Raw genomic sequence first — 19,483 nt, 5'->3', positions numbered from 1 at the left:
GTCCCCATTGGCATCGGCTTTGGAGGGCACCGTGTACCCCAAGTTATTTCTAGTTCTCCACAGATCAACTCCAGGGGGTCCAAAGTCCTTGACCTCTATTCCCTACATGACTGGCTTCTCTGCTATCATTACCTACCTTTGATTTGGGTTTTTTTTTTTTCATACATGACCACTGACTCTTTAAGACCCGGACTTCACATCATAATTCTGCCTAACATGATGTCCAGCAGCAAGAGGTCAAAAAGGATGGGGATGGGCATTCCCAGCACACAGAAGTCCCAAAGCACTGATCGTGGTGAAGGAGTGAAGCACTCACCGATGGGAGAGTGGCTGAGAAAATCCCGGATCCTCGCCTCTCGGGAGACTCTACTTGCCTTGAAGAGATGGGACTTGGTCTTAACAAGACCTGAGCTCAGGCATCCCTTCGGGGAAGCACGCCCCACTCTCTAGTGCCTTTTCCCCGGAGGCCAGTCAAGAGGATCTTCCCACGGTAGCTTCCACCACAAGGATGGTATCATAAAAATTGTCTGCTTCTTCTCGTCTCCCTCTCTGTGAACTTCCTAAGAATGTCCAGGAATAGGTGGTAATCACCAGTATAGCCCAGTACCTACCACCAGTGCTTGGGCCATGGTAGGTGCTCGGTAAACGTTTGCTGAATGAAAAGAGAGCTGGGACGAGAATTGCATGGACTCCGTGGACCCAAAATTCAGCTTGTGAGAAATCAGCAAGAACCGCCTCGTGAGACTGGCTGGGGTAGGCACTGCCCATTACCGGCAAGCTTGTCCTACTCTCTGGAGAAGCAGGCTGCTGACTAAGCGTACCAGGAAGAGCAGGGCAAGAGATGAGCCAGGTCTTGGGACCCTGGCCTCTGGAAGGTATGCCCCCTCAGTGTGGACGCTGCTCCCAGCAGGTCAAGTTGGGGAACTCACATGCCCTACGGCGGGTGATTATCTCGGATTATCTCATTCAACTTCCGCAACGGCCCTATGGGGAAGATCCGATGACCCACTTTACAGGTGCAACTGAGACTTCGGTCCTAGAAATTCCAAAGCCTCACAGTCCCCAGCATCAGGGCCTGAAATCTTTTTATTTGCCCCCCCCCCCAATCCTCAAAGAGCTGCTCAAATTTCTACAACGCTCCACATCCCACAGGCTTCCTGCCTCACCCCCAGGCTTGAGGGTTCAAAACCTCTCTGGCCAGTCCAGTCCGTCCTTGGGCAGCTCTGACTACTGAAAGTGCTTCTGGGTTTTTTGTTTTTTTGGTTTTTTTAAAGATTTTATTTATTTATTTATTTGACAGAGAGAGACAGCCAGTGAGAGAGGGAACACAAGCAGGGGGAGTGGGAGAGGAAGAAGCAGGCTCCTAGTGGCAAGCCTGATGTGGGGCTCGATCCCAGAACGCCAGGATCACGCCCTGAGCCGAAGGCAGACGCTTAATGACTGCGCTACCCAGGAGCCCCCAAAAGTGCTTTTGTGCAGAGAGTCCTTATTCTACCCTTCAACTTCAATCTTCTCCTTTCAACTACAAGGAGGAAAGCTAATCTCCTGCACATGACAGCCCTCTAACTATCTGGAGGCAGTTATCACCTCGCCTCCCCCAAAGCTTTAGAAAGATGCCACAGAGGAGATTGCAAAGGATTGCTGAATGTGAAACTGGTTTCATGCAGGGTAACGAACGTCCTTCATCGATGAAAGGAATCAGAGAGGGTTATCTTGTGGCAGTGAAGGCATCTCTCACCTGCAGAGGTATAGGGATGGGATGTGGCCTGGAAACCAAAATCCACGCAAACTTGAACAACAGCCTTCACAGAAAACGTGAACATTTGCCATGAGGGGCTTCTGAGATGAGCAAAAGTTCTCGTTTGACAAAAGAGGAACAGAGAAGCAGAGAGATAAAGGATACAAAGAAACACAGCTATTCAGCTAGCGGCCAGGCGAGACTAGCTTTGAACCTGCAGACTGGTCCTCTTTGCACGGTTCCACCAGCCATCTCCCTGCTACAAGACACTAAGGTTGCATCCGCGAGTTCAGAACAGTACCCCATCACTGCACAGCCTCCAGGCTGACTTTGACCTTCCCCGGAAGTAAAGCTCCATTTGACAGAGGGTAACAATGAGGCTCAGGGGAACAAAGGGCCTTGGCTTTCCTGGCAAGGGAACTCAGAACTCAAAGTTCTTTGCTATTTGTTGACAGTGGGCTTGGAAGGGGCTGTGGGCTATCCTCCCCTGGAAATGGGTTTCCTAACACAGGGAAGGGAGTCGCCTCTGCCTGCGGTTCGGTTCTGCACTGTTTTAGGACTGGGTGTGCTGGCTGATAGAGGAAAAGCTTCAAACCCACGCTCCTCCTTCCTTACTGCCTCCCCAAACAGCATGCCTCAGGAAGAGTCCGGTGGAGAGCTCCAGGAGCCTGGTTCCTCCCCGGGTTGCACCCTGCCCAGCTCCAGGACACCCCTCCTACCCAAGCTGAGCTCTACTTGCCTCTTGTATAAAAATAGGGGCAATAAAATCTGCCCTGTCAGTGACCAGGATGTTATGAGGCTCAGATGACAAAGAGCGAGGCGAAGGCAGGGAGGCTCTCTCCTGCTCTCTGCAGCTGTGCCTTTTGCTTCTCTCATCCCCATCACCCTCACCTCTTCTGCAGCCCAAGGAGCCAGAGCAGGCAGAACGGACAAGAGGGGCATGAAGTTCTCACCAGAGACAAGGGAGGAGAAAGGAAAACCAGTGCAATGCCATCCCAGCCATCCCTCACGCTTGTATGAGGCCCGCATTTTTCCAAAGAGTTTTGACAGCTATCGGCATAATATTTACCATCTATTAATCCTACCCATGCTCTGCACCTTACAAGAAGGGCTCTGCATGCTCTCTCGCTTTCAGTCCTCACAACCACACACCTTACAGATGACAAAACTAGGCTCAGAGTAAGCAGTGTAGCCAGGAGGCAAGCCCAGTTCTACCCATTCCTGTGCTCCCCAAACTTGAATGTGGTCTTGCATCACCTGGGGAGATTCGTGAGTAATCAGACTGATTTTGTAGGTCCAGGCGGGGGCCTAGGCTTCGGTCTCCTAATAAGCTCCCAGGTAGAGGGACTGCTTCCTAGATATCAAAGGCTAGATTTAAAATTCCATCAAGACAGAGCCTGGGTCACCCAGTCCCCAGGGCTTAGCACAGGACCTGCCCCATAGAATGTACTCAGTAATTATTTGTTGAATGAGTCAATGACTCAAAAACCCACGCTTTAACAATTCTCTGTATCAAGTCCCATTATGTCATTTGATATCATAACAAATCTGTAAGGTATGATCAACCTCACTGGACAGATAAGGAAACAGACGCTCAGAAGAGTAAGTAGCCCGAGGTTTTAAGCTTTTGTGCAGTAGGACAGGAGGCGGTCTTCCTTCGGATCTTTTGCCCAGCTGTCCCGAGGATGAGGGAGAAATTAATAATTATAGACCTCGGAATGGCGGGGAGCGGGGCCCATCCTGGCACATGACCAGCTCACAGCTCAGGAGGTCACCCAGGAACTCTGAGCTGCTCCTGGGGGAGGGGCAGCCCGACTCGACGCCCCTCAAAGGGAGACAAGGAGGGTAGGAGGAGGCTGATCCTGGGCATAGTGCCAGGCAGCAGCAGGCAGGTGGAAGTGACCTCTGACCTCACAGAGAACCCCCGCTGGGCTCAGGCAGCCCCCACCCGCGGACCCCAGCTCTGGAGTGACACTGGCCGGCTTGGGGGGAGGGGCGGGGGGGGGGGGGAGACACAGGCATCCACGGAAATCGCAGCCCAGGGATGAACCACCGGCACATGACCCCGAAGAGGAGGGGGGGTGCGGAAGGGGCGCGGATGCTGCTGGAGTTCGGGGAGCTCAGGCCTCGCGCGGGGACCCCCTCTAGCCTCGATGTGGGGAGCAAAGGGAAGGCCCTCTCCCTCGCAGCTGCGGCCCCCGACCCGCCAGCTCCCGGGTGCGGCGGGACTCACGGCCTTCAGCTGCTCCAGCCGGTCCTTCATCCTGCTGCCCAGGCGCCCGGAGGCAGGTGAGCGCGTCCCAGGTGAGCGCGTCCCAGGTGAGCGGCCGGAAGTGGCGGCCGGCCGGGCCGGGGCGAGGGAGCTGGAGCCGCAGGCCGAGGCGGGCGGCGGCCGCGGGCTAGGAGGAGCGTCCGAGGCCACGGGAGGCTCCGCCGCGCCGCCCCCTCCGGCCCCGCCGGCGCCAAGCGCTCCAAATCCGGCTCCCGGGCCGGCGCCGGCGCGCAGCGCAGATCCGCCCGGCGGGCCCGCCCCTCACCTGGGCCGCGCCCCGCGCTCCTCCTTAAAGGGCCCGAGCCGGTCACCGCCCCCACAGCTCCCGCTACCAGCGCTGCCGGCCCCTCGGGGGGCGGGGAAGTCCGGGGGAGGGCCGGGCCCGCGGGCCCGAGGGAGGACCCCCGCTTTCCGCCCGACCGCCGTTCGCCGGCTGCATCGGGCTGTGCCGGGTCCAGCCCCACACCGTCCCGCGAACGGAGAACTCTGGCGATGCGCTTTGCGCGTAGCAGGTGGGAGGGAGAGCCAGGCGTGCTGCCGGGAAGAAGAGCGCTCCGAGTGACGGAGTTGGCCGTCCGGGGGCGTGTTCCTAGAGGAAATACTGGGAATGCGACGGGACGGGGCAGGTGCGGGCGAAGAATTTGGGTTTGACACTGTTGGCCATCGGGACTCCTCCGAGAAATGGAAGCAGTCCAGTGTTGGGAGTCAGCACCTGCTCCTAAGAATGTGTACAACTTTGGGGAAGTCGCCGTTTCTCCGGGGGACTCCGTTTCTGCGTGCGTTAGAGTAAATACCCACCCCGGTGTCCCGTGAGGCCCGGGTGACAAGGGAAGAATGACTTCGCACCGCATAGCGCAGGGTGGGAAGATGGAGACGTGGATTTGGAAACCTGATGCCCTCTCAGTTCTGCAAGGGGTAGGTTCCCAGGTGGGAGGTGTCCCAGAAGTGGCAAGGTGGGCGGGTTCTCCGCGCTGACCCCTCCCCCTACACCCCACCCCACCCTCTCTTCCCTCTTCCCCATTCGTCTTCCTCCTTGGCAACCAATGATCTATCCAGTGCGGGGCGGCTCTCAGGAAGTGGGACTGGCAGTCCGAAGACTGAATTCTCAAGTCAGGAAAAGAATGTGCTCTATGTATTCAGGTTAAAAGGCTGTAAATATTTTCGTAATTCTAACAGAACTTTGCCCTCTTTTGCGATCTTAGTGCTTGCTCCATGCTGACGTCATCGTTCCCATAAAGATACGGTCTGTAAGCAGTCGGGTGGATGAACTCTATGATTCTCAGCCCGGATCCTCCCTGTAGGCTACACTTCCTTCCACCCGGGGCGTTCCCTTGGTGGGTTCCCGACTTTGGGAAGAGCAGGCTTCTGCGCCCCCTGGTGGTCATAAGTGGAAAAGGTGAGTAAGTCAGAAACCGAATCCCACCTTCCCTTAAATTTTTATTAGCGGGGATGGATAGCTAGGTCCCGCGCCTTAGGAAAAGAGAGTCTCCTGAGGCAAACAGAGATGTGAACAACCCTTTACATTAAAGTCTAGAAAGGGCCGTAGGAGTCTGGAATAAGGATCGAGGATGGCCATCACCTTCTGCCTGAATGCTTGCAAAGATACGTTCAAGGCCTCCTCGTTAAAGCTAATTGTTTTTGAAAAGATACAATCGGGCGCCTGGGTGGCTCAGGGTCCTGGGATCGAGGCTCGCTGCTCGACGGGGAGTCTGCTTCTCCCTCTGCCTCTCCCCACCCCCCTCACCCGCTTGTGCTCTCTCTCTCTCTCTCATTCACTCACTCTCTCAAATCAATAAAAATCTTTTTAAAAAAAAAGATAAAATCATGACTCTCAGACAACTATAAAATGAACACACATCAAAGATTTCATTTGACTCATTAATTAATGAGGGAACCATTAAGGTGTCAAAAAACTGTTTAGAGAAGGACCCAAAGAACACACACAGACAGGCAATCAGGAATGCAAAACTGGCTTCTGGGGGTGGGAGGAGATCAATGGCACCTGCATCAGAAAGATTTCATTTGCATCTCTATGGACAAGGATTATTTGTATTACCAGCAGTTTTCTACACTTTACAGAATTGTAAAGTAGTTACAAGACCATAGGAGGCACAGATCAATAATAAAAGCAAATAACCCAGAAAGGCCTAGCATGCCATCTGACACTTAGTAATCTTTTTAAATTTTTTTTCCATTTTCATTATTTCACAATTTTTCCAGACACCCTGAAGGAAGCATCTTCCTGGTTGAAGAGTTCCAACTATTGTTCGTTCGTTTTTTGTTGCTGTACAAAGCAGAAATTTCCCCCGCACCTTCCACCATTTCTTGCTCCTTGCCTTTATCCAAACATTTAAGAAATGTAATCTGTCCTTTCCGTGAAGGGAGCGTTGCTATGGGGCTGTAGAATGATTGCTGACACATAGCTGGGAGGCCTGGGTTCTAGGCAGAGTTTTTGCCACACGACAGCTGTCACTTCACGTCACACAACCTACTTTCTCATTTGCGACATAGGGGGCTGGTCGAAACTAGTGGTTCCCAACCTTTTCAAGATCAAGAACATCCTATTGTCTTTGTTTTCATTCATGGATCTCTTATTTCAAAAGATTCTGTATCCTCATCAAAATATAGTTACTGAGTAATCAGAAATTTGGATTCCTCGAACTCAGATGCAGAGACCAGATCGGTCATTGCCAGAGGGAGGGGTGCAGAATGGATGAAGGAGGCCAAAAGGTACAAACTGCCAGTTATAAGTCCCGGGAAGGTAATATACAGCATGGCGACTAGAGTTAACAAGAAGGTTTTGTGCATTTGAAAGTCGCTAAGACAGTAGATCTTAAAAGCTCTTGAGACCCCTGGGTGGCTCAGTCTTTAAGCGTCTGCCTTTGGCTCGGGTCATGATCCCAGGGTCCTGGGATCGAGCCCCACATCGAGCCCCGCATCGGGCTCCTTGCTCATTGGGGAGCCTGCTTCTCCCTCTGCCTGCTGCACCCCCTGCTTGTGCTCTCTCTCACTCTCTCTCTCTGATAAATAGATAAAATCTCTAAAAGAAAAAAAAGTTCTCATCACAGGAAAAAAATTGTAACTATGTGAGGGGACAGATGTTAACTAAATTTATTTTGCACTAGATAGATAGATAGATAGATAGATAAATCATTATGCTGTACACCTTAAACTAACACCATGTCATATGTTAATTATATCTCAATAAAACTAGGAAACCAAAAAGACATTTGATTTCCTACGAGATGTTTCCATGAAGAAAAAATATAATAACCTCTTGGTTAGCCTATGGGACCATAACAGAAATGACTGTATGATTTCTCTTAAAACTTTTTAAATATTAAAAATACTGTAAAGAGCCCTCTTAAGTGCAGTCGGAGTCCAGGAACCCAGGAGAGGACGCTTCGGCAGACATCTTTTATTATGGCGTTCCATTTGAAGGCAGTTACAGACTTCAAGCCTTCTTTAAAATTCGTGTTAGGCATGAACCCTATTTTGTTTGTTTTCTATAAGCGTATTAATATTTGCTCCTCCCTGACAGGCAATTCCACCTGCTAGTTGTGTACAAGGAACTGGAAAAAGTCAAGTTAACTGGAATACAGGACCTGGGCAAGGGGAGTCCAGGGGCTGGTGAAGAAGACTCTGATATTGAGCCCAAGGGGACTCTAGGGTCTCCAGGTAGGTGGACAGGGACTTAAGGTTCCAGGCTCAGTAAGAGCCCCTTCTCTCTGATGTATTTTTGTTTTTCTGCCCCACAGTGGGACTTGGTTTCCCATCTACTCTGTCCTGGTGCAGCTGTTTCCCCATTAAACACAGTCCAGATCACGTGTGCATTTTGGCTATATATAATTCAGCCAACACTTAATTTCACTTTTACAAACAAACCAAAGAGAGGATCCTGGCATTTGGGAGCTCTCCTTCCTTCTCTCTCCTCCCTCTGAGCCTACTTCTTTTCCCGTTGGGGGAAAGGACTGAGTCTTACCCCATCTAGACCTCGAGAGCCTGCCGCAGAACAGGTGAGACCACTTTCTGGCTGTTGCACCTCGAGGTATGGTGTGAGTAGAAAGAGATAAGGGGAACTAGAGAATTTAAGGGGAAGGTCCTTTCTGTTCCCCAGAGCACCGTTTCCCCAGCACAGGAGGGATGGAGAATAAACACTGACCTGTGGTTTTCTCCCCCTTATCATTTGTACTGGTTAGATACTGCTGCATAACAAATTAGCCTTGAAGCTAGCGGCTGGAAACAGCAAACCTTTATTATCCTCTGGCTTCTGTGATTCGGGAATCTGCGTGTAGCTGAGCTGGGTGCCTCTGTCTCACGATCTCACAGACTCCAGAGACGGTGTGTCGGCTGGGGCCACAGTCTCACTGATGGCTTCACTGGGGAGGGTCTGCTTCCAAGGTCACTCTGGTTGGCAGGGTTCAGTTCCTCAAGAGCTGTTGGCCAGAGGCTTCCCTCCGTTTCCTTGCCGTGTAGGCCTCTCCATAGGGCAGCGCACAACATGGCAGCTGGTTTCCATCAGAGCAGGAAGGTAAGAGAGAGAGAAAGAGAGAGATGGAAGCCAAGGTGTATTGGTAACCTCATCTCAGGTGTGGCATCACTTGTGCTGTATTCTGTTCACTAGAGGATACTCACTGGCTACAGCCCACACTCAAGGGGAAGAGGATTACTCAGGAGAAGGAAGGCCAGGAGCCATCTCTTAGCTGCCCAGTACACAGGTCAAATCCCAAATTAATGCCAGAGTTACGCTCTTCACCTTCTAGAGTTCTCTTCTCCCCCATATCCGTCCTGGACAACTCTGATACATTCTCCAGGCCTCAGAGTAAATGTTTCACCCTCTAGGAGTGACTTAAGTGTCCCCTAGACATGTCCCTGTGACACCCTGGACTTCATCAGAGCCCCTACCACACCACGAAATACCTGGTCTGCCTCACACATCTTCTGTAAACTCTGTGAGGACAGCAGCCTTGTCTCTTCTCTTCACCGACGTGGCCCCAGACCCAGACATAGGGCCAAAAATCTACGAGGCACTCAGTTAATGTTCGCCAAATTTAATAAAGGAATCTTCCCCTAAGACAGCTCGATTACGTCTTTCCTCTGATTGAAACTCCTCAGGGGCTTCTCGTTACAAAGACGAGGGAGTCCATACTCTTAGAATGGCATTCAGGCCCTTGCCCCATCTGGCCCCGGCCCCACGTGCTGTCACTCCATGACACACACAGCCCCATCGTCAGCCTCACCAAACGCCCACCTCTTCTTGGAGCCAGATGTGCCCAGGATTTCCCACCTACCTCTGCCTGCTAGGCCCCTTTTCCATTTCATGTCTGGCAGATCCCTGCTCCTCCTTCAAGACCGAACCCTCTGGTTCACTCGGGCGGCCCCTAGGCCCTGCTGCCGGCCTGCCCCCAATAGAACGTGTTCAGACCTCTTTTTAAAGCCCACCCTGTGTTGTCTTGTACCTAGCTGCTTACCCGCCTGTTTCCCTGGCTAGACCCTGAACAGCTTAAGAGCAACAAACCAATATATTCACCTTCCAGGGCTATTATGAAGTAAGTGGAATGCAAATATTTGGAGAATAAACCAAGGAATGGTTAGCTACTAACACACACACTCTCACTCTCTCTCTCCCTCTCTCCCTGGGAATCCTCCTTGAGGAAGAAAGACAACCCTTCCTGGATCTTACCTCTTAAAACTAAATGCAATTGCACCTCCATGTGTTTTGGAGAATGAGCTCTGTGTCATTGAATTCAGTTTTAAAATAACAGGTTTTATTTACAAAGGTATCTTTTTTTTTTAAGTAGGAGCCCAACATGGGGCTTGAACTCATGACCCTAGAAATAAACCCATATACCAGTGGTCAGCTGATTTTTTTGTTTTGATTTTGTTTTTTTGCAGTAGGCTCCAGGCCCAATGTGGAGCCCATTGCAGACCTTGAACTCACAACCCTGAGACCGAGACCTGAGCTGAGATCAAGCGGGATGCTTAACTCACTGAACCACCCAGGCACGTCTTACAAAGAAGTCTTAGATCATGTTCAGATGTTCTCCTAGCATGAACCTCCAGATGCCATACACCTGTGCCTTTGGCTTGACAATTAAATAACCTGAACCTTATACATTTCTTTTTATGTTTATATAAACTCCTCAATCCCTGGGGCCTTAGAAGAAGCCTCACTCAGAGGAGCCTGTGGTTACTAGAGCTGCAGAAGACATGTTTGTTTCTTCCAACATCTTTGAAACACCTGCCAAGAGGAACAGATAAACACAGCATAGGGACAGGCAAGGGAGTCACTATGGCCTTAAATGTTTATAACAGAAAATAAGCTGTCTCGTATATTTCTCCATGTGGATATTATTTTTTTAAGCAGGTCCATGCCCACTGTGGGTCTTGAACTCACAACCCCGAGATCGAGAGCTGCATGCTTCACCGACTGAGCCAACACAGGCACCCCTCCATTTGGATATTAAACTAACCATGCTGAATCTTTTATAGTACTTTTACAGTTTTTCTGTGCCCCCCCAAGATGTCACAATGATTTGAGGAAATAAGTAGATATTATTGCCCCTGTTTTATTATGAAATTAAGTACAGAAAAATGGAGGGATCTCCCCAAGTTCCCGTAGTATGGTGATAGCTTGCTGGGAGAGGTAGTAGTTTTGCTCCCCGGCCTTTGAAACCACACCATCCACACCAGATCCCACGTTCTGCCAATCCTGGCATGTGACCTTGAACATGTTGCTTATATTCCCTGTATCTGAGTTTCCTTATCTGTAAGCAGAGATAACAATAGCATCTGCCCCTTGGGTTTTCGTGACGATAAATGGGCAATCACTAATTCCCTTATGTAATCCCTTGCAAAGAAGCCTACTAACCCATGATAACGACACTGTTTTTCTCCAGGAGCAGGGGGCATTGAAAAGTGCCTGGACTATTTCAGTCACTAGTGAAACCCTCCTCTTGGTAGCCAGTCAGCCTCGACAGTTTCAACAGGGTGAGTTTAGTGGTGATAGAGTTCAGTGGTGATAGGGTTCAGAAAATGTAAGAGAAATGCATCCTTCAGTCTGGAGTCTGCGCATTTGCAGTGAACCTGTAGGAGACCACTGGTTGGGGTTTGATCAGCACCATATTCTTCACACTTGTTTGACCATAGAAAGTTCATTTCTCCCAAACACCAAGTACTCAACGAGACTTTCGTCGTGCAGATAACACTGACCTAGTGGAATATTGCAGTGGACTACGGGAGGGGCAGCAAGTGTCCATAAGTGAACCAAAGAAGATCCTTTGGGGTTCTTGTCTTTCTCTTTTCTTTTTCTTTTTAAGATTTATTTATTCATTTGACACACACAGAGAGAAAGGGGGAGACAGAGCACAAGCATGGGGAGCAGAGGCAGAGGGAGAAGCAGCTGAGCAGGGAGCCCGATGTGGGGCTCCGTGCCGGGACCCTGGGATCATGAGCCCAGCTGAAGGCAGACGCTTAGCCAAGTGAGCCACCTAGGCACCCCCGTTCTTGTCTTTCAGAGGAAGACAGGAACATTTCAGTTCCATGTACTACAAATCCTAGTCATTGTTTCTGCCTCCTAAGCCCGTGATACATTTTCAGAAGAAAAAAGAAAAGAAACAAATGTAGCAGACATGTTATACTTTTCCACATAAGGAAACAGAGGCACAAAGAGCTCATTCTTCTTACAATTCCCCCCTCAGAAATGCCCTTCCTGGGGCGCCTGGGTGGCGCAGTCGTTAAGCGTCTGCCTTCAGTTCAGGGCGTCATCCCGGCGTTATGGGATCGAGCCCCACATCAGTCTCTTCTGCTGTGAGCCTGCTTCTTCCTCTCCCACTCCCCCTGCTTGTGTTCCCTCTCTCGCTGGCTGTTTCTCTCTGTCAAATAAATAAATAAATAAATAAATAAATAAAATTTTAAAAAAAGAAAAGAAATGCCCTTCCTGGGCACCTGGGTGGCTCAGTCAGTTAAGGGGTTAAGAGTCATGAGGTCGAGACCCAGGTCAGGCTCAGCCGAGTCGACTTGTCCCTGCCCTTGACCACCGCCCCCCCACCGCAGTGCACACTCTCTCTCAAATAAATAAATAAAATCTTAAAAAAAGAAAGAAAAAAGAGAAAGAAAGAAAAAGAAAGAAAGAAAGAAAGAAAGAAAGAAAGAAAGAAAGAAAGAAAGAAAGAAAGAAAGAAAGAAAAAGAAATGCCCTTCCTGCTCGTCTTTGCACACAGAGACCTGGATGCTTCCACGGTGCAGCTCAAACGCCCCTCCCCCATCACACTTGCCCTGATTCCTCTAGAAGCTCACAGCATTGTATCAGTTGCCCGTGGGCTATCCTGGTTTGTGTCCTTAAACACTGCGAGACTTCACTTCCTTCCAGCCTGGAGCTGCCTCATACTTCCCTTTCCACTTCCTGCTCCCCCTACCGCAGGTGAGTACCTAGTACATAGCAGAGGTCAATAAAGAGTTGTTTACTGTCTTCTTAAATGTTGCTGAATGAATAAATCACTCATAATTTTTTTATTTTTATTTGTTTTAAGTAGGCTCCGCACCCAATGTGGGGCTCGCCCTCACAACCCTGAGGTCAGGAGGTGCACACTCCACTGACTGAGCCAGTCCAGCACCCCAATAAATCACTCACTAATCAACGGGCAGAGGAATAAACGAGCTTCCCCCACCCTACGAAAGACAGCAAACTTTGTTCTGATGTTCTGATGCCATGACCCTGGGACAGGGACCGTCCCCAAACAATTACCCTCCCGCTCACAGCACATGTGAGTCCTTTCCCCTCATGGTGTCCAGCCAGTGTTTATCTCCACAGAACTAGCTTTCCTCAACTGGAATCCAGATTTGAACCCACATTACCCCTCTCCTACCCAGAGAGGCTCAATTAAAAAACAATCTTTCTGTATTACGTACATGTCATGTCTGTCCATCTGGGCTGCCCTTACAAAGTACCATAGACTGGGCGGCTTTGTAAACAACAGAAATTTATTTCTCACCCTTCTGGAGGCTGGAAGTCAGAGGTCGGGGTTGGGCGAGGAACCTCTTCCAGGTCACAGGCTTCTTGTAGCCTCACATGGTAGAAGGGGCCAGGGAGCTCTGTGGGGTCTCTTCTATGAAGGCACTAACCCCGTTCTTGAGGGCTCCATCCTCGTGACCTAATTCCCTCCCAAAGCCCCACCTCCTGATACCGTCCTGTTGGGGATTAGGATTTCAACAGATGAACCTGGGGGAGGGGCACGAATATTCAGATCTTAGCAGCTAGGGACAGAGAGAAATGCAAGACATGTGAGTGTGTGTGTGTGTGTGGGCGTGTGTCTCTGAGACAGAAAGGACACAATGGGGAGGAGACCCAATGGGCACAGGGAGAGTGAGTGAGATGCAGACTCACAACTAATCCAGAGTCAGAGATTGTGATGGAGACAGATTAGCTCCGGGTATGAAGGTAAGAAAAAAGAACCACAACTCCAGTGCTTTGCCCATCACCTTTCCCAGGAAGAAAAGTGTAGGATGAAAGAGAATTTGAAAGGGTCTAAGCTCAGCATTTGCACCCCAGGAATCAGCAGAGAGTGGTTGCGATGGTCCCAATTCGATGTGCATTTTTTCTTGGCTCTGCCCATGTGCTGACATGTGAGCCTGCTAAGAGCCTGGGAACTGGACACGGACTCTACACGTGATGATGAGGATAAGCAAGGACCACATTCACTGCCGCATCTCCCTTTAAAATCACGAAGTATTTTCACTTTGGGCCCTCAAAACTACCCCAGATTGAAGTCGGGTGGGCATTTTCATCCCCATTTTAAAGATGAAGAATCCGAGGCTGAGAAAAGAAAAATGACTTTCAAAAATAATATAACCAGGAAGAAGTAACAGTGTAAATCCCATGGCCTCTTAGCTCCCACCTCCTCATTTTTCAGGAAGCACGCCCCTTTGTTTCTCCCCAGCGGGGTCGGAGAGGAACATCCAGAGTGTTCGCTGTGTTTAGGAAAACAGGAACCTGATCGCTGTTCTCGTCAAAGCATCCTTAAGCTCTCTGTTTCTCATGCTGTAGACCAAGGGGTTCAGCACAGGGGTGATGAAGGTGTAAACCGCAGACACTCCCTGGCCCCTATCTGGAGAGTAGCTGGAGCTGGGGCACATGAGGCTCCCACATCCGTACTGCAGCAAGACCACAGTCAGGTGCGAGGAGCAGGTGGAGAAGGCCTTGTGCCTCCCCTCCGCCGGGCGGGTCTGCAGGATGGCGGCCATGATGAAGACATAGGAGACAGTGATCAGCAGGAAGGGGACGATGAGGATGATGACGTTGACCATATAATTTGTGATAAGTTTCATTTATATTTCATGTTAACATTATAATACCTTACTGGTCAATGTTTAGTGCTTCATTTCTACAATCCCTTGAGGTGGGTTGACTTGTCCAAGTTTGCACCGCTGGCTAGTGGCTGATCTGGGATTTTAAACCAAGACTTCTGATGTCCTATCTCAATGTCTTCCGTCAATTTTCATGAACAACAAGAAGAGGATCTGGGGGTCCACACAGGCCCACCTAGGGCTGAGTTACAGCCTGCCTGATATTTTTAGTTTAAAAAAGGAATGTTTTCTTAAATAACTACCTTCTATAAACTAGGTAGGCTGTCGAGCATGGCTTAGTTAGTTCTGGCTGTTAGAACAACGTGCCAGATCCTGGGTGGCTTCTAAGCAACAGAAATGTATTTCTCACAGTCCTGGAGGCTGGAGTCTGAGATCAGAGTGCCACACGGTCGGGTGAGGACCCTCTTCCACACTCTCGTTATGTCCTCACATGGTGGAAGAGGCTAGGGAGTTTTGTGGGATTTCTATTAGAACGCTAATACCGTTCATGAGGGCTCCACTCTCATGACCTAATTACCTCCAAAAAGTGCCACTTGCAAATACCATCACATCAGGGATTAGATTCAATATATAAATTTTGAGGGGACACAAACATTCGGCACATACTAGGCCACTTCCTTTGCATAGCTAATGCCACTGGGAGTCATTCCAGTAGGTTCGGACCAGTGAGTAAATAAAATCAAATTAGAATATAATGCCATTATTTTGTGCTCTTCAAGTCTAATTCCATTGGAATACCGTTATGAAATTGGAGCATGCTGATGGAGGTGTAATGAAAGACAAGAAAATCAATCATGTCTAAATCTTGTGTAGTAAGCACATAACTTCTTAGCTCATTATTAATGCAGAATATATGTATCCCAACTCTTGGATAAAAACAATAACTAGGAACTTTCTCTTCTCCGATTCCTATCCAGATCCTGGTTGAGTAAAATTGTGTTTGTGGAGTACTTCCTGAAAGACATGCTGGCCAATCAGGCTCTAATAGTTTAGATTTATTCCCTAAAATCAAGTTAGAAAATTTGAGAGGTAGATCCTGTTTTGACCATAATCATCCCTCCTAGAACTGTTTTACGTGACTTGAACATGTCACACCATCAGCTTACATGGGGAATTAACCCTAGAAAATTCATGTCATACTTACTTATGTTATGGTGGTTAAGGTCACAGGCTCTGAAGTCAGAATGTGACAGCACTCACTAGCTGTGTGATCTTGGGGAAATTACTTAACCTCTCTAAGCCTCAGTTCTTTATGTGTAAAATATGGATAATAATGGTACCTATCTTATAAGATGTTGTGGAAATCAAGTGAGCCAATGTGTACTAAGCACCTAAACAATGTCTGGCCCATTATTCAGTGCTCAATAAATGATAGCTAGTGTTATTATTGTAATTGCTGGTATGTTGTTAGATATGCAATATTCTCCTTTGAAAAATTGTGGAGAAAGATTCTTTTACATCTGAGATTTAACCCAAAAAAGTGTTAGATTTCTCCGTATTTCTACTATATATTATTATATGAACTCTGAATTCTCCAGCTGAATTGTATTTTATTCTTTTCCTCAGATACTAGAAATCTCAGATACCTGTAGGAGACCATTATATAGACTGCAGAGAGCACATGGTTTGCATTTCTGCATAGAATTTCACTACTATCTTTTCTAGAATCCCACCTAAATTTTTCCTTTACCCCCATCTTCTTGCCTATGTGTTTTTAACATTTGTATCAAAGTATTTTTAAGCTGCTTCACACATTTTGTGGAAGCATATTGGAAACAATAAATTAAAAGTAGAGAAGTAATATATTAATTCCAGCAAACACCATTGCTATCAATAAATATCTGTCGAATCTTCACACAAGCACAGCTAAAAATACTTGGATGCCCCAGGAATTCTTGCCATCAGGATTCCATATTCCCCCCCTTTCTCACATGTAACACAATCAGATATGGAAGGGTCTGGTTTTAATCACCAAGTGCACTTGCAACTTCAAGAGAGAATGGGATTCTTTCTTTTACTCTGATCAAGAAAGAGGTCTTGGAAATACCTTTCCCTCCTCTCAATCCTCCATCTAGTCTCCACCACCAATGTCCCTAACAGCCCTGCTCATTGCCTACGATAGCTTGGGGTTCCCCTGTGATGGACCCATCTGCTGCAATGAGAAGCTGCTGACCTTACTGCTTTGGGAAGGGCTGATTGGACCAGCAGGACAATTAGTAAAAGCCCTTCAAGAACAAGTGACAGAGGACTTAAATAAATAAATAAAGATCGTGGCTGCTTCTGTATTTTCCTATTATATTTTCACACATCCATATTCTCACTGGACCGTCCATCCAACCCCCTTAAGGTAGGAAGGCTGTTGGGGTGCCTGGGTGGCACAGTCATTAAGCGTCTGCCTTCAGCTCAGGGCATGATCCCAGCGTTCTGGAATCGAGCCCCACATCAGGCTCCTCCACTAGGAGCCTGCTTCTTCCTCTCCCAGTCCCCCTGCTTGTGTTCCCTCTCTCGCTGGCTGTCTCTCTCTCTGTCAAATAAATAAATAAAATCTTTAAAAAAAAAAAAAAGGTAGGAAGGCTGTTGTTATCACCATCCTCTCTTTTATGTAGAGGCAAGGTTAGGACTCAAGTTTGTGGCTGGACCTTAAGGCTAAGTACCCAGCACTTACCAGAAAACACGAAGAAAGAATAAGCCATTTCTTCTACCTGAGGGGCCTTGTGGACTTATTATAAAGGCAATGCCAAAACACATGAAACTTAGTTATATAAAAAGAAGTGTGATTTAAATCAGTGAAAAGAGAAAGATCGCTGTCAGAGAAGTGGCCGGACAGACTTTATTAAGGAGGTGGGTCTTGAGCAGGCAAAGAGAAAGGTCAAAAGGCATTCGAGTACGTGAATCCATTGGGCCTGCATACCATCAGGGATGTAGTCCCTTAAAACAGGTAACAGGACAGCATCCACTGTATCAACGGCTACTGTGTCTCTATGTGTCCATTCGTTCATCCTTCTCCTCACTGACACTCCTGTCCAGTCCTTACTCTAAGCCGTACGGTGAGAGAGGAGGCTGGCTACGTGGGCAGGGCCGATCCAGGGCTTCCTCACCGGAATCCACTAAAAAGCAGAGGAATTCGCACTGATGAGCATTTCACAGGCTGAGACAGCCATGGAGACGGTTCTCTCTCCACTCCTTCCTTTTTGCTTTGGAGCTTCCTGTCCTTCAGATCGTGCCCCTACTCCTGGTTTGGGGAGTGTTTATCCTAGGAAGGAATATTTTTCTAGGAAGCTTTCCTGAACCAGCACGTTCTTGCCCTAAGTCTCCTTACTGCCTCAGTCACCTCTCGATTCCTTATGCTATAGATCAAGGGGTTTAGCACTGGTGAAAAAAAGGTGTAGACAACAGACACTGCCCGGCCCTCTTCTGGAGAGTAGCTGGAGCTGGGGCGAAGGTAGATAAGGACGCAACTCCCATACTGCAGGAGAGCCACGGTGAGGTGGGAGGAACAGGTGGAGAAAGCCCGGCGCTTGCCCTCAGCTGAATTCATCCTCAGGATGGCGGCCACGATGCAGCCATAGGAGAGGCAGATAAGGAGGAAGGGGATCGCCACGGCGGCCACACTGACAGCATAGAGAGCAGCCTCATGTACACGGGTGTCTGCACAGGCCAAGCGCGTGACTGCAGGCATGTCACAGAAGAAGTGGTAGATTTCATTGGGGCCGCAGAATGGAAGGTGGCAGATCAGAATGGTCAAAGGCAGTGACAACAGGAATCCCAGCCCCAAAGAACCTAACGTCATCTGCCCACAGAGCTGCCGACTCATGATGAGGCTGTAGTGCAATGGATGACAGATGGCCACGTACCTGTCGTAGGCCATGACAGCAAGCAAGACACAGTCAGACCCTCCAAGAAGGATGAAGAAGAACATCTGGGCCCCACAGGTAGGGAGAGAGATAAGCATCTGCCCCATGGAAAAGATGCTGGCCAGAGTCAGGGGAGCGATGTTGGTAGAGTAACCAATCTCCAGCATGGCCAGGACAAAGAGGAAGAAGTACATTGGGGTATGGAGGGAGGGATCTCTCCAGATGGTGAGCCCAATGGTCATGTTCCCAACAAGACTTCCTAAGTACAACAGCAAGAGGGCCACAAATATGAGGGGAACCACCGCTGGGTCTGTTGAGAAAGGCTGGAAGTGGAAGTAGACCCCTCCAGTCTGGTTTTCCTCTTCCATTAGACCTGGTACAAGGAAAGAAGTCAAGGGAAAAGTGACTCTCCGTGTCCTTGAGCCTGGAACCGGCCCAGCCACGTTAAAAACACTGTCTACAATCCCTGAGTACTTATCCTCATTGCTTCCTTCCGAGTCCAGTTAATGTTATCTCGCCTGGCCACTGCTTACTCTACTAGCTGTGTGACCTTGGAGAAGTTACAGACTTCAGCGCTCTCCTTTTAAACGCAGGGGGAGCCTCACACCCACCTCCGAGCTGTGGTGAAAATTAAATGAGATCCTGTGCCTGAAAGTGCCAAGGCTGATGCACCCAGTAGGTTCTCAATGGGGTTTCCTATTTTCCTATTTCCATTCTTTCCTTGATTTTCATTCTTTTATATACATATATGCAAATATTTCTGATCATTCACATGCCTCTTTAGTACTCTGATTATCCAGTTACCACAACAACATCTTAAAAATACATATTTGGGGCGCCTGGGTGGCTCAGTCGGTTAAGCGTCTGCCTTTAGCTCAGGTCATGATCCCAGAGTCCTGGGATCGAGCCCTGCATCAGGCTCCCTGATCAGCAGGGAGTCTGCTTCTCCCTCTCCCTTTGCTGCTCCCCCTGCTTGTGCTTTCTCTCTCTCTCAAATAAATAAATAATAAATAATAATACATGTTTATACAAAGAGCATATGATTCTCATGTCGAGCCAAGAAGACAGGCAACACAGGTGTTGCCTTTCACTGATAGAAATGTGGACCTGGAAGCCCAGACGAGTTAAATAGCTCACACAGCTATCCTCCCCTGTCAGGATTTTGTGATCGCATTTTTTCCTTCAACATTCAACAATCCAGTTTGTTTTGTTTTGTTTACCAAACGTGAACTCTACTTTCATTTTGCCTTCTTG

The 19,483-nt window shown here is 48.7% G+C and overlaps 2 protein-coding genes and 1 long non-coding RNA gene across 14 annotated transcripts in view; 1 reads left to right on the top strand and 2 right to left on the bottom strand.

The window, feature by feature from the left end:
• Window positions 1-4,197, bottom strand: part of STX3 (syntaxin 3) — a 46,583-nt gene extending 42,386 nt beyond the window's left edge. For 4 of the 11 annotated variants that reach the window (XM_087854909.1, XM_045786759.2, XM_045786760.2 and 1 more), the window contains exon 1: window positions 3,972-4,193. In XM_087854909.1, the coding sequence (XP_087711035.1) occupies window positions 3,972-4,001 (30 nt within the window). In that variant the 5' untranslated portion in view covers window positions 4,002-4,193. Of the gene's footprint in view, window positions 1-3,971 lie in introns of all 11 variants that reach the window. The other 7 variants (XM_087854908.1, XM_087854913.1, XM_045786758.2 and 4 more) reach the window with 3 other exon arrangements.
• Window positions 4,198-4,373: 176 nt separating this feature from the next.
• LOC123785089 (uncharacterized) lies at window positions 4,374-12,028 on the top strand. Its single transcript, XR_006777598.2, has 4 exons — window positions 4,374-4,925; window positions 5,213-5,406; window positions 7,552-7,688; window positions 9,906-12,028. It is a non-coding gene; the product is annotated as an uncharacterized LOC123785089 (long non-coding RNA).
• Window positions 12,029-13,985: 1,957 nt separating this feature from the next.
• Window positions 13,986-18,600, bottom strand: LOC123785347 (olfactory receptor 10V1-like). Of its 2 annotated transcripts, none has more exons than XM_087855248.1 (2): window positions 17,979-18,600; window positions 13,986-14,299 (listed from the first exon to the last, which is right to left on the bottom strand). In XM_087855248.1, the coding sequence occupies exons 1-2, from the start codon at window positions 18,595-18,597 to the stop codon at window positions 13,986-13,988; spliced, it is 933 nt and encodes a 310-aa protein (XP_087711374.1). In that variant the 5' UTR covers window positions 18,598-18,600. The 2 variants fall into 2 exon arrangements, with proteins under 2 accessions (XP_087711374.1, XP_087711373.1); XM_087855247.1 differs by having other exon boundaries at window positions 13,986-14,314; window positions 17,994-18,600.
• Window positions 18,601-19,483: the final 883 nt, after the last annotated feature.

The sequence above is a fragment of the Ursus americanus genome, chromosome 24, assembly GCF_024610735.1.
Source record: "Ursus americanus isolate L20-20 chromosome 24, mUrsAme1.1.p, whole genome shotgun sequence".
NCBI classification, from domain to species: Eukaryota; Metazoa; Chordata; class Mammalia; order Carnivora; family Ursidae; genus Ursus; species Ursus americanus.
This window is presented reverse-complemented; position numbering and strand designations above follow the sequence as displayed.